Raw genomic sequence first — 15,000 nt, 5'->3', positions numbered from 1 at the left:
ACTTCTCCTTCTCTCCCTCTTTCCCTCTTCTCCTTCTCTCCCTCTTTCCCTCTTCTCCTTCTCTCCCTCTTTCCCTCTTCTCCTTCTCTCCCTCTTTCCCTCTTCTCCTTCTCTCCCTCTTTCCCTCTTCTCCTTCTCTCCCTCTTTCCCTCTTCTCCTTCTCTCCCTCTTTCCCTCTTCTCCTCCTCTCCCTCTTTCCCTCTTCTCCTTCTCTCTCTCTTCTTCTCCTTCTCTCCCTCTTTCCCTCTTTCCCTCTTCTCCTCTTCTCTCCCTCTTTCCCTCTTCTCCTTCTCTCCCTCTTTCCCTCTTCTCCTTCTCTCCCTCTCTCCCTCTTCTCCTCTTCTCTCCCTCTTCTCCTCTTCTCTCCCTCTCTCCCTCTTCTCCTCTTCTCTCCCTCTTCTCCTCTTCTCTCCCTCTCTCCCTCTTCTCCTCTTCTCTCCCTCTCACCCTCTTCTCCTCTTCTCTCCCTCTCTCCCTCTTCTCCTCTTCTCTCCCTCTCTTCCTCTTCTCCTCTTCTCTCCCTCTTCCCTCTTCTCCTTCTCTCCCTCTTTCCTTCTTCTCCTTCTGTCCCTCTTTCCCTCTTCCCCTTCTCTCCCTCTTTCCCTCTTCTCCTTCTCTCCCTCTTTCCCTCTTCTCCTTCTCTCCCTCTTTGCCTCTTCTCCTCCTCTCCCTCTTTGCCTCTTCTCCTTCTCTCCCTCTTTGCCTCTTCTCCTCCTCTCCCTCTTTCCCTCTTCTCCTCCTCTCCCTCTCTCGCTCCCGTCCCTAGCTCACTCTCAGAAAATATATCTTCAGTGTTTAAGAAAGGGACACATGTGGGCATTGCCAAGCTATCAGGTTCTAAATAGATTAATGCTTAATTTACACTGTTTTAGGTCTTTATCAAAGGATAGAAAGTCAGATAAAATGTATAAATAAATAAATATAAATAAAATAAAGATGAAATTTGTAGATTATGCTCAGATATAATGTATTTGTCTTTTGTCATTGTGTATTTATAGACTTGTGTTGTTAGATGTGTAACCTTTCCCTTTTTCTTGTCAGTCACTTCATATATTTATTGTATGTTTGTTAACTGATAAGATTCAGATTTTATGAAGGATAAGGAACAGCTTTTAAAGAGGCACAGGATGTGGTAACTGTTCTCTCTTGCCCATAGATAAGAGAAAGAATGTGCCGGATATTGATGCTGTTGGCTATTGATAAGAGAATTTTTCAGCTAAATGAGACTGGTTGACATCCCGAAAGTAGAAAATTAGCGATTAATTGATTTTGGAAACTTTATCTGTAAGATATTGTTGTTGTGAGACTATTAACAAGATAACTTTTAAGAATCTTGATACAGCTTCAAGTTTATTTATTAACCTGTTGATTTGGGGAATGCATTGACCCCAGAGGTTAATTTTCTTTATTATAATTTTTTTTCATATACAGATTGCTCAAAAAGTTTAGAATTAGGCCTATGTGACTTTTCTATTGACTTCATTCTATGAATTATCATAATGACAAAATTAAAAGTAATATAAATAAAGTTTTTTTCCCGGAAATTCAAGGAATGAAGTAAACAGTGAAATCATGTAGGTATGTATGGAGTAAATACTCCATACATTCAAAAGATATGTACATTAAAAGTTCCAATTTACAGTTGTGATTTCTTTATTTTATTTTGGCAGTTGTGTGGGGCAGTGGTGGTCAGTCTAGCAGCAAAATCCCAGAGTTATGTGGAGGGCATCTCAGACCCAAAGGTAATGTATCTTAGTTATTCTGAGGTACTAATAAGTATATAGATATATATAAATATATATAGATATATATAGGTATATAGATATATAGATAGAAACATAGATGGATGGATGGATGGATATTATAAATATTGATAGATATGTAGAAAGATGTGGCTTTGATCCTGAGGCTGTTCTGTGAGACTTGTAAGAAAGAAAAAGTGGACATATTTCTGATGAACTGAATTTTTCAGACACTGATAGTTTGTTTTCATTATTATCATATTCACTTTGCTCACTGTCTCCAAAAGTGGAATTAGATCAGTTAATTGACTAAGAAGGTCTTGAAATGTCTATAGTTTAGTGCATTGAAATTTCTATATTACTAGTGGTTATTTATTTTTTTTACTCTATTGCAGGAATGGAAGAAATTGCTGAGAACGCGGACCAACATCCTCGTTTTGTATTCCCGAGGGAAAGTTAAACAAGAAATAAATAATATCTTCACTGAAGTTTCTCGTGAACTCAGGGGCACTGCCACCCTCGTGCATATCGACTGTGCAGGGTATGAGGGCCAGTGTTTTTCTAGACACTTTTGATGCAAATAGTGTAATTTTTTGTGTTGTGTATGGTAGATAGGTGGATAGATTTTTTTCTTTCTTTTCAGTTGGTAAACAGAAAATGTTTGGTAATGAGGGTGTATGCATATGTATGTAGATATGTATATATGAATTTTTCCATGCATATTTGTATATATATGTATGTAGCATAAGGCTGATTTTTTTTTTTTTCCCCCATCTCTTGACATTAATTTTACCTTTGTCATTACTCCCTCAAAGTCCTCTGCTCAGGCTATAGTGAGGAAAGATCTTAATAGATAGCTTGCCCTGTGTTGTTCATGTTCTTTGCAGGTGTTCCTTACTGATTAACAGCTAGAACATTTGTGGAGACTGCTCAGGTGTAGATTGCTCAAGTCGTTTTATTTTTTATGTAGGTGTGTGTGTGGTGCGTAGGTGTGTGTATGTGTTGATTTTGAGTGTGTGTGTATGTGTTGATTTTGAGTGTGTGTGTATGTGTTGATTATGTTTGTGTGTGTGTGTGTGTGTGTGTTGATTTTGAGTGTGTGTGTGTTTGTGTGTGTTGATTATGTTTGTGTGTGTGTGTGTGTTGATTATGTGTGTGTGTGTGTGTGTTGATTTTGTGTGTGTGTGTGTTTTGATTTTGTGTGTGTTGATTTTGTGTGTGTGTGTGTGTGTGTGTGTTTGTGTGTGTGTGTGTTTGTGTGTGTGTGTGTTTGTGTGTGTGTGTGTTGATTTTGTGTGTGTGTGTGTTTGTGTGTGTGTGTGTTTGTGTGTGTGTGTGTTTGTGTGTGTGTGTGTTTGTGTGTGTGTGTGTGTGTGTGTGTGTGTTTTGTATGTGTGAGTGTGTGTTTTGTGTTTGTGAGTGTGTGCTTTGTGTGTGTTTTGTGTGTGTGAGTGTGTGTTTTGTGTGTGTTTTGTGTGTGTTTTGTGTGTGTTTTGTGTGTGTGTGTGTGTGTGTGTGTGTGTGTGTGTGTGTGTGTGTGTGTGTGTGTGTGTGTGTGTGTGTGTGTTGATTTTGTGTGTGTGTGTGTTGATTTTGTGTGTGTGTTGATTTTGGTCTCATTGTTGCTGTTGGAGTCTGCCTGAGTGTGTAATAGAAAATAGTAAGAATTGAATAAGAATTAAGGGAGGTAAAAAGTTGCTTGTCACTCATTTGATTCTTTATTTGCTTTTATTCAAAATCCTTATGCATATTATTTGTATTCAGTGTTTAACTCCTTAGTTGCCCAGAAGGAACATACATGGCAAAGAGTATTTAACAGATCATTACTTATGGAAATTATGTGTAAATTCAGCATATGTTCTCATGAGTTTAGTCTGATATTTATACATAATGTTTGGCTTTAGAAAAAGTGATTTAGATGCATGGATTTCCATTAATTAAGATAAATTAATGATTTTCAGATTTAGAGATTTTCTTTTTTATACTTTTTTATTTCTTTGTTAGCTTTGTGTGTATATAGAAAGGTTTCTGGTAATCATGTATATTAGTGTATTTGCAACTTTTTCCTTGTAGATGCACAGAGTATACAGCCATCAGTCGTCTTTGTGGAAGGAACAAGGAAAAGATATACATACAACTCAAAATTCCTTTCCTTTGTTTCCTTCTGTTATGTATCCTGTCCCAATGTGTATTTCTCCCTTAACCTATCTTTTTCCCCTCCCTAACTCTACAAAGGGATGGCAAGAAGTTGTGTAAGAAGAATAAAGTGGAGCCTTCAACTTACGTCCTCAAGCACTACAAGGATGGCGACTTCCACAAGGACTACGACCGGCGGGAGACGGTGCAGTCCATGTCGACCTTCCTGCGTGATCCCTCTGGTGACATACCCTGGGATGAGGATGAGCAAGGCGTTGATGTCGTTCACATAAATGATATGAATGTAGGTATATAATGGGTACTCTGGGTGGTGGATGATCAGTTAACTGGATAGTTTTCCTTTATTCTGTTTTTGTGTTCAGATTTTTATGCTTATATTATCTGTAAGAAAAGAGGGCAGAGTTGTATGGAGAAAGTCATTTCATTTATTTATTTATTTATTTTCTATTTTTGTATGAGTTTTTCTTTTAAATTTATCTTTTATTGATTAAAGAGATAAAGATCTGTTAGTCTACTTCAAATAATATTTATAGAAGGTAGAAGGGAAGTTGGGTGGAGAGAAGAATTATTTTTGTATTTTCACAAAAGTTATTTGCTTCATTGTATACCATTTCAATCTTTCTTTTGATTATCAGGCCCTAAACAAGTTGCTAAAAAAGGAGAAAGCATTCATGATGATGTTCTACGCCCCTTGGTGTGGCTTCTGCAAGCGGCTGAAACCTGACTACTCGGCAGCGGCTGCAGAGCTCAAGGACACACACACTCTAGTGGCCATGGATGTCAATAAGCCAGAGAATTCAGCAGCCAGAATCAAATATAACATTACTGGCTTTCCAACCCTGGTTTATTTTGAGTAAGTTTGGAAAATCTGGGTTTTTGGTTTGTTCATGCATGAGTGTGCACTTGCAACACAGTACTTGTGTGCAGTTATTGGAAATTATCTGCTTTTTTCTGATGTTTTGATAAATGACTGTTGTTGTATATTGGCCCAAAGAAAGTTACTGTGTAATTATATATTTAGGTGTAGGTGATCAGAAATGATGACTTTTTTATGGTGTATATGTTAGGAATGTTATTAACAAGTCTGTTATTTTTTAGATTTTATTTATTTGTTTTATTTTATTGTTCTCATTTTTATTTAGTTCAGGGATAAATACATTGTAATGTGTTCGCATTTAAGGCGTACAGTGCCATAAGATGAAATATGTTGCTTATTGCTCTCTCCTGATAGTTTTTTTATTATTGTTGTTAGGTTTATTATTAATTGTTAAGAAAGTGTTGTTACCCCAATTTTTTTTTTCCTGATGTAGCAATATTTTTATCAGTGCCAGTGTTAATTCCAGTGGTTGTCCTGTGTATTTTTTATTGATTGGGCCTATTAAATTTTGTTTTGGTGATATTTTATCAGAAAATTTAACACTTTATATTAATAACTAAGAACTGTCGGGAGTATTACAGCAGATTAATAAGTTTTCCACACGTGATAAATTCTACCTCTTTGGCATCTTCTAAAATTACCTGATTCTTAACAGGGCGGGAGCACCCAAATACACCTATGAAGGTGAGAACAACAAGGCGGGCATTGTGTCCTTCATGAAAAACCCTGGCAAGGCCCCAGAGAAGCCCAAGGAGGAGGTTTGGTCGGAGACCCCCAGTGATGTGTCACACCTCACAGATGCCACGTTCCATGAATTCATTAAGGTGTGTTTATTATTATTTTTTTTTATCAGAAAAGTTATAATCAGTATTGAGAGTAAAGAAACTGCTTCTGTTATTGAGAATTTTTTGTTTGTAAAAGTTAATGATAAATGTTATTTATGTATGAGAAGTTGCAGATATTATAACTGGTATAAAGTATTATTCTTTATCTACCCAAAAATGTTCTCTATTCATTTATTTTTTACTTGCTTACAGGGGGAAGCTTCGGTATTGGTAATGTTCTATGCTCCTTGGTGTGGACACTGCAAGCGTATGAAACCTGAATATACTGCAGCTGCAACAGTACTTAAAGAAAAAGGGGTGAGATTGTATTATTGTTTCTATATGAACTTATCAGGTCCATCAGTCCCATTTCTTTCCATCCGTATTTTCTGATCTTATTTTCTGAGACATCAGTATCCTCCTTTTTTTTCAGAATTTAGATTAAACAAATTCATCATTTATAGTATAGTAGTACAAAGAACAAAGGACCTCTTCATTTATATTAATCAATTTAGATTAGATATAGATATTCTTTTATAAGTTTATTTATTTTTGTTTAGGTGTCACCATCTATTTTGTGACTAGGTAAAAATTCTCTTGATTATAGATTCCAGGGAAGTTAGCAGCTGTAGATGCCACAAAGGAAACAAAACTGGGTGCAGAATTCTCCGTCAAAGGGTACCCAACGATTAAGTACTTCAAGGATGGGGAATATGCCTTTGACGTTTCATCAGCGCGAGAAAAGGACAAGATCATTGAGTTCATGTCAGATCCAAAGGTAAACAATGGCTTGGAATATGTGGCAAGAGTTTTACAGATGTGGTATTAATTTATTTCCCCCTTGTGAACTGTTCTTTCCTGAGATTTCCTTGGATTTTCGGAGTTTTTCTTGTTTACATTGTTTATACCTCTTAAGAACTGTTCTCTCTTCTCTATTTTCCTGTTGTGTTTTTCCAAATCTAATCATTGATACATCTGCAATCCAGGAACCTCCTCCCCCACCTCCCCCAGAGAAGCCCTGGTCGGAAGTGGAGTCTTCCGTCATCCACCTCACGGATGAGAACTTCAAACCTTTCCTCAAGAAGAAGAAACACGTTCTAGTCATGTTTTACGCACCTTGTGAGTAGGCCTGTTTCTGTCTTTTTATGTTTTGTTTTTTTTCGTTTATATATTAAGCTCTTCCTTTTTTATTAGGGATGCATTGCCAGTATTTTATATTGTATACTTTCACAATATATATGTTTATCTATACCTTTCTTTACTTATATCTCTTTATGCATGTATCTATCTATATATATATATATATTTTTTACTTGGTCAGTTTGATTCTAGATTTAGCATTTATTTATGATAAAAAAATACTGCTTTTTACATTTTTTGTTATTATTGTTGTTGTTATCATTATTATTATTATTTATTTTTATTTTTTAATTTGGTCATATTAAGAAAAATATGTATATACTAGATGTTTTTGTTGTATTATTTTCTTATATTTATTGAATTGTGGCTATGCAAAAAATAATGTCAAAGTTTAGGTTGTGTAAAAATATTTTTTATAGATTTCATTTATTTATTAATTGACAGGGTGTGGCCACTGCAAAAAAGCTAAGCCAGAGTTCACAGCAGCAGCAGACAAGTTTGTTGATGACCCCAAAGTGGAATTTGCTGCAGTGGACTGCACTGCGCATCAGACCCTTTGCGGTGTCAATGATGTCAGTGGCTATCCAACTTTCAAATACTTTAATTATTACAAGAATACTAAACCTTACAATGGGGGACGAACGGTGAGTACTGTCTTAAATTGTTGTTTGGCTATAGTTTGTTTTGATGGTTAGTATTAGTAGTCATGGTCTTCCTAAAAATGAGATTCAGAATTATCAGCAATAATAGATGAATAGGATTATGAATGTTATGGTCCTTGGAATATCAGTTCTCTTCTTTAGATTTTTAGTGATTTAATTTGGGTTTGAGCTGAAAATCTTGAAATCCAGATTTCTAAGAATTCTGAGAGGAATTGCAGCAAGCAATCCTATTGTGAGCTTAGTACAAATACTGAGTTGGCAACATTATTCTAAAGATTAGGACTTATTTTACTAATGTTTTTCATTTTTTGTTTGATTTGTGTATGATGTTTGGAAACCTCTTTGGTGTAAAACATACAGATGCAACTACAAAAAAAAGGTGAAAATTTGGAAATTGTCAATCTATCTTTGCACCTATTCATGTCACTCATATGTTATCCTATTCTGGCAGGAGATTGACTTCGTGAAATTCATGGAGGATCCTGAGAACCCTCTGAGTGGGTCTCCTCCCCCGCCACCCTCTCCGCAGGAGGAATGGGCGTCTGTGGAGGGTTCAGAGTTGCTGCACCACTTGACGGAGGCCACATTTGATGCTTTCATCAAGGATAGGGAAGCACTGGTTATGTTCTACGCCCCATGTGAGTTGATCTTATGGGGGTGTAATTGAGGGGGAGGGGGTAGAAGGAAAGGATGTTGTGGAAAATTGTGTATTTTATAGGAGAAGGAATATTGTGATATTCTGGATAAGGGATATTCCTCACTAAATTTTGTCTTGCATAGGAGAGATAAGGTAGTCATAGGAAATTTATGTGCACATCAATCATATGTGCATGTTCATACAGCAAGAGAAGTAAATCAAGCAGCTACAGTATGATGTGCAGTGTACCAAGGGTTTTGCTGCTGCAATATGATATTTGGTGTAATATTGTGACAATATTCTGTGAACATGAACAAATCACGTAATGGATGTAAGATGTATAATAGTCTATTCAAATCACATCCAGGGAAATAACCCAATTTAGTTGCATTACCTGCAAAAATTATAGTGATGTTCGAATTGCTCCACACCAATATATGTTATCTTCAGTTTATTAATTGATGAAATAAATAATATAGTTAGAAATAATCTGTGATTAAAAAAACAAAAAACAATAATTAGTATGACATGAATACAATTAAATTATTTATAAAGTTCATTCAATATTCTCTGTCAGACTATACTCTTTTGAATGATACAGGTTGTATGCATGAAACCATTGTGTATAGCAGAATATGTGACAGTAGGTACATTGGATGGAGTGCAGCTGCACAGATGAGACCAGACTTAGTAAAATGTCATTTATGTTGTTATACTTGACTGCTTTCGGTCAAAGTCTGCATGTTCATTTTGTTATTCTTATTTAAAAAAATGCATTCTGATGGTACATCTGTTTGTTCTACATACATACTTCTAATTCTGGGGCACCTCTTGGATGTAAGATTATTTATAACCATTCCTGTGCCTTGGCACTACTGATAAGTAACCAATCAGTGGGCAGTGTCTCCATGCTGCTGCTTCTTAGGAGCACTATTTCTTCAGTGCTTCTCACTACATTCTTCTCTAAATATTATTCATAGCACTATCAACTGACTGTTACATGAATGGTATCACACTTATTGATGATAACATAATTGTCTGATCTTTAGTAGCCTTTCATTGGAGAGTATTGTGACACTAAAGTGAGCAGTGAATCTTCCTCTTTGTACCTAATTTTCTGACATTTTCTCCCGGCAGGGTGTGGCCACTGTAAGGCCATGAAGGGCGACTATGGCCAGGCAGCGGTGGAACTCGCAGCAGAAGGCCAGAATGGAGTACTAGCCACTGTGGATGCCACGGTTGAGCGCAGTCTCGCATCCCGCTTCCAGATCCGTGGCTTCCCAACGCTCAAGTTCTTTAGAAGGGGCCAGCTTGTCACGGAGTACAATCGTAGTCGCAAAGCCGCTGATATTATTGACTTCATGAGGCATCCTCCTTTAGATGGGAAGGATGAACTGTAGATATTAGGAGATATATGATGAATGTGCTTTTATATGGATGTGAACTATCAGTGCTGTGTACTTTTCTTTTGGTTTTCCCCTTTTGAATTTTTTTATTAATTATTTATTCATTTATTTTTTTCCAATTTTGAGACTAGCTCAAAAGGTTTGTGATGTAAGAATCCATAGGAACCAAACCTTAGGGAGGATATCACTTCTATTCATTTGTCATCACATCTGAGAGTATATATTGTTTTTTCTTGTAATTTAGTCAAGATCCCCACCAGTTGGAAGTTTTGATGGTTCAGGCGTGAGTGTGAGTGTAAGGTGGATGGTGTGTTTGTTTCTCTGTACATATATGTAAAACAAATTGTTCCCACCTCAGAACTTCTCTGAAAGTGAAGGTATTTACCGTAATAAAATAACAAAAACAACTTAAAAAACCATGATATTTTCAAGATCTTGATGAACCTCCAGTAACAGAGAAACAATTTCAGGTGAACACACATTGGTCATTAGTAACAAGAATTTTTTTCATCTTTTTTTTTTCTTTTTCACCTTTAAGTTGCCCGGTGATTTGCAAGATGTGATCATAATGAGTACAAACAAAGGAACAAATAGGTATACACTATATGGCAGAATGGACTAGTGACAATTTAAGGAATTTTAGTCTTAGATTTAATCCAGGTGCCTGGAGTGAAATTACCTAAAAATTAACTTAAGAAGAGGAAGAAAAAGTAAAATTCCACTTTGTTTAGATGTTAAAATTCCACTTTGTTTAGATGTTAAGGTGTTTCAAGCACAGATAAAGTGAAATAGAAAAAAAAATAAGACAAACTCAATTGTATTTTCCTCCTTTTCCAATGATGACATTCCACAACCAATATTGGAAAGAATTTTAGAAAAATAAAAATATATATATATGGAGCAAGGACCTATTCCATACCACTGCCAAAGTAACCATTGTTTGGGGCCGTCCTGTTGAATCCTCACCTGTATAGCTGAGGTTTGACGGTGAAATCTTAGTCAGAAATAATGTGCAATTTGTGAAACATTTCATTGGCAGTCAGATAGTATGTTCAATAAACTTATGAGTTTGTTTTTTATTTTTTATTTTTGTTTGCTTATCATTGCTAATGTTTTTATTATTTTTATGATAATAATAATAATAATGATAATAATGCAATTACTGGTATTATTATTATTATTGTTATTACTATTATAGTTACTATTATTAAAATCATTTCTATTTCCACCATTATTATTATTACTAATGTTCTTATTACAATTACTGTTCTTATGAGCATCCTTATCATCAGTTGATGTTATTTTTACTCTTTTTTTTTCAAATATGCTGTACTTAGGGGCCACTACCAGTTATTAATATATTTAACCTCGACAAGATAGCTCAAAGGCCTTTGCATTGCTTGGTTATTTATTTGTCTTTAGGTGACTGACTGAACGGCTACTGGTTTACGCCGATTATTTTTTTACCAGTTTTCCCATTCTGTTGTTATTCCCCAGTTGTTAATGTTTGTATTATTTAGGTAGTTTTTTTGTTACGTTTCTAATAAGCTAACCATATTTATTTACCTTTTGTATGTATTTTTTTTTTTATATTTATTAATTGCTGTCTTTATTTTTTGAAAAGTGATATATAAATATGTTTCACTTTTAATAGAGCACAAACATTTTGACATACCTTTACAATTACAGCTTCAAATACATAATTAATTGTATTTTGATTTTATTCCCTAAATGGTCCTGCCTCGATAAAGATTATGAAAAGGAGATGTGGGATTACAGGATTAAAAAAGATAAGAAAAAGGTAATGGAGAACAAGAAAATAAGAATTGAATTTATAAAAGAAAAAAAAAAAAAACCTTTGAATTTGATGTTTGAGATTTCTGAAGAGACTAAAAGCTAATGAGACTATTTAAAAATATATATATATATTCTTTATGTTGCTACAGGCTATTCAGATCTTAAAAAGTAAATGTTAATGCATACAAGGTATGTGCCTATCTTGAAGCAGGCGTAATAGCAGAAGTGGAGGTAAATGATGTGGAGAACCAAAATTATTTCCGATTCAGATTATCTCAAGGAATAATTCATGAAAGGGAATGGAAGATTTCGGCTCATTTTGGACTTCATAACTGAAAACCGAGTTAAGACACTGTAAATGTGCAAAATAAAGGTTGTTGCTCATTCAAAATAAAAAGATTATAGTTTTTAAAACAAAAAATTAAAAAGTTTTAAGACGACAAATTTGAATTTTACGTTGTATAGTTTTTTTTTTTTATTCATAACGAGGAAGATGCCATTAATTTCCAGATCCCCTCACCCCCCATATGTAAGGTATCTTAACAATTTTCCTCATCTATCAGGATGCATGAAAGTATGAGGGATAATGATAAGTGACAAAGATTATCTACATTTGACATTTGTTTTACCAATGATTTGTTAATTAAGACTTGTTGCCATGCTTGCTTTTAATGCATTGTCACTCCATTCATCAGACAAAGCAAATTTATCAAAATTTGTAAGCTTGTGGACAATACTGACACAGGTAATATACATATCAAGTAGGGATATGCATGCACATAAACGCCCACGCATGCGCACACTCGCCCTCATTAATACAGACACGCACACTGGTTTGGAAGTCCTTGGCGTGGTCGGTCAGCCAGTGCACATACATAATGGAGTCGACATTTCGTACTTCAGAACAAGAGAGGCACGATGCATATTGACTGACTATCGCTCTCGCCCTCTCTCTTCGTTTCTTTCTTTCTTTTTCTTTCTTTCTTTCATTCTCTCTCTCTCTCTCTCTCTCTCTCTCTCTCTCTCTCTCTCTCTCTCTCTCTCTCTCTCTCTCTCTCTCTCTCTCTCTCTGGTATATATGTAAGCATGTGTGTAAGCGATTAACAATCGAGAGTGAATGAGTGAGTGAGTTAGAGTGGGGTGGGGAAAAGGGAGAGAGAGAGAGAGAGAGAGAGAGAGAGAGAGAGAGAGAGAGAGAGAGAGAGAGAGAGAGAGAGAGAGAGAGAGAGAGAGAGAGAGAGAGAGAGAGAGAGAGAGAGAGAGAGAGAGGACGGAGAGAGAGACAGAGAGTTAGATAGATAGATAGATAGATAGAGAGATAGATAGATAGAGAGAGAGAATACTCAAATGGCAGGAAGTGATCGAACTCTACATCAAAATTCCTACGAAGACATTCGGTGTTGGTGTACACGTTTCTCTCACGCGTATTCATATTATATAGTGAATGCCATGCAATCGCACTATGAATTAAACAGACAAAATGTTTTCCATAACGTATCAAAATAGGAAGCGAAATATTTGGTTATCATAGCAACAGAGGTAAGTCTGAGAACTGATGGATGCAATGATAAAATTGTAGTCCAAAAATCTCTTTGAAGATAATATACAATGATATTACGACATTCATTAAGACAACTGTGTCTCCCTACGCCATGAGTGGCTAGAGAGGAAACATCTGGTCCTCCAATAGGAGAATCACACTCAGATAATGATTCCACTACATAATTAACACACACTGGAGATGGAAGACAAGGAACGGCGGTGCAGGTTATACATAATGAAAGAGACCAATAGCCACATGTTACATATATTATGTACAATATGCATTATTCATATCATTCACCTCCGCACTGTTCTTGCTTACGAGAAGGAATATTAGAAAATAAATGTAACATGTTCAGTTGGTTGCTGAACAAACGCAGATGGATTTCTTCCCATGAGTGCTGTGCGTGCCCATCATCGTTGTAGCCTAAGTGCTGCGTCCCACGTAATAGTCAGGCCAGTGCAATACACTTAGTAATATTTCATTTCATTGATTAATGGACTTGGTGGCCACTTTGCTCTGTTGGAATCAAGTACAGGATCCCCAACACCTTTTCAGACCTACGTAGCATGGTATACGTCATTCAACTGTTCCATTTCAATTTTACGAATGTCTACAAGGAAAAGAAAATAAGCTGTATATTTCCAATTCGCTTTTCGAGTCAAAAGGAACAATTTTCTTTTATCGTACGTCTGGCAATCCGTCCTCCTCAGCACGCGGGCCAAACAAAATAGGAATTCCGTCGCAGTGTTCCAGGTCGGCCGTCAGTGCGTCGCGTCAAATCCCTTCCTAGTTCGTCACTTCCTTCCTTCCAGCCCTCATTACCAGAGTTCTTTTTCTTGTCGTAACTTCCCTCCATTCAACTCCCCTTAAGCGGTGCCTCGTGCCCTCAATCACGCAGCCTGAACGCAAAGTGGAGCGAGAAATATCGATCATTCGACGTCCAATAGATAACCGAGGTCTTCGAGAGACAAGGAAGCGTGACGGAGGGGGAGACTGGTACTACATAAAAGGTTACGGAGTCACGGACTACGGAAAGTAACGCAGGGGAGTCAGTCTGGACTGTGGGAGCAGAGGAGAAGGAGCAACGAAACGGGTTCTGGAAGGAGTCGCTTCGGGTTCGACAAAACTACGGTTGAAATGAATTCATCTTGCTGAATGAACTCGGATCATAAGCAGTGAGGAAAAAACGAAAACAAAATTAACAGGGGAATAAAAAAGAAGAAAAAGGAGCGTAAACTTCGGGTGAAGAGTAAAGAAACTGACATTGTATAATGTCAGTAAACCCAATTATCTACATGGATGGAGATCAGGTACTAATATCAATTGGTTCTTTACATACTGGTTTAGCTTTTTTCCGTAAAATCTCTCGTGCGAACGAATGTGCATGTATATATATATATATATATATATATATATATATATATATATATATATATATGTGTGTGTGTGTGTGTGTGTGTGTGTGTGTGTGTGTGTGTGTGTGTGTGTGTGTGTGTGTGTGTGTGTGTGTGTGTGTGTGTGTGCGTCTTTGTAGGCGTTTGTTTATGCTGGTGCTTGAGTTTGTGTGCCTCTGTTTGTTTGTGCTTATGTGCATGCATGCGTATGGCTGCATTGCTTACATCTACCTGTGCGTATGTGGGTACGTACAGTGCATGTTTGTATCTCTTCGTCTATTTGTTCATAATAGGTGTATTGATATCTTAATCACTGTAACTATTGGGCTCAGTAATGATAGTAATAATTGTGATCGTAATGATAGTAATAGGAACAATAGTGCTAGTAATAATAAAAAAAAACTAGAGTGATAGTAATATGACAATGAAAATAATAACAGAAGTAATAAAGATAGTAACAAAATAGTTGTAGTAATAATAATACAATAGTAATAGTAATAGGAATAGTGAGAGTAGTCATGATAATGATAATAGTAATAAAATTACATTAGTAGTAGTATAAATAGTAGTAATAATAATGATAAATATAATGATGATGATAATGAATTATAACTTTGGGTATAATGATAATGATAGCAGTAATGACAATTAAAAGAAAAGTAATGAAAAGATGATAATGGTATAAAAAATGCTAATAGTAATAATAATAAGGATGATAATAATGATAATAGTAATAATAATAAGGATGATAATAATGATAATAGAGATAATAATAAGGATGATAATGATAACGATAATGATAGTAATGATGATAATAA

General features: G+C 35.8%; 1 protein-coding gene and 1 long non-coding RNA gene across 2 annotated transcripts in view; both read left to right on the top strand.

The window, feature by feature from the left end:
- The window catches only part of LOC113803837 (protein disulfide-isomerase A5), a 15,465-nt gene extending 4,313 nt beyond the window's left edge, over positions 1-11,152 (top strand). The window contains exons 2-12 of the mRNA XM_027354649.2: positions 1,671-1,742; positions 2,138-2,283; positions 3,978-4,182; positions 4,535-4,752; positions 5,432-5,600; positions 5,814-5,918; positions 6,208-6,378; positions 6,587-6,719; positions 7,185-7,384; positions 7,854-8,040; positions 9,177-11,152. Coding sequence (XP_027210450.2) covers positions 1,671-1,742; positions 2,138-2,283; positions 3,978-4,182; positions 4,535-4,752; positions 5,432-5,600; positions 5,814-5,918; positions 6,208-6,378; positions 6,587-6,719; positions 7,185-7,384; positions 7,854-8,040; positions 9,177-9,439 — 1,869 coding nt within the window. The 3' untranslated portion in view covers positions 9,440-11,152. The remainder of the gene's footprint in view (positions 1-1,670; positions 1,743-2,137; positions 2,284-3,977; positions 4,183-4,534; positions 4,753-5,431; positions 5,601-5,813; positions 5,919-6,207; positions 6,379-6,586; positions 6,720-7,184; positions 7,385-7,853; positions 8,041-9,176) is intronic.
- A 1,852-nt stretch (positions 11,153-13,004) lies between these two features.
- LOC138865319 (uncharacterized) overlaps positions 13,005-15,000 on the top strand; it is a 9,671-nt gene continuing 7,675 nt past the window's right edge. Inside the window, exon 1 of the long non-coding RNA XR_011399368.1 lies at positions 13,005-14,098. This is a non-coding gene — a long non-coding RNA (uncharacterized lncRNA). The remainder of the gene's footprint in view (positions 14,099-15,000) is intronic.

Source organism: Penaeus vannamei, chromosome 20, assembly GCF_042767895.1.
Source record: "Penaeus vannamei isolate JL-2024 chromosome 20, ASM4276789v1, whole genome shotgun sequence".
NCBI classification, from domain to species: Eukaryota; Metazoa; Arthropoda; class Malacostraca; order Decapoda; family Penaeidae; genus Penaeus; species Penaeus vannamei.
Note: the sequence above shows the minus strand (reverse complement) of the source record. Positions and strands in the feature narration are given on the sequence as shown.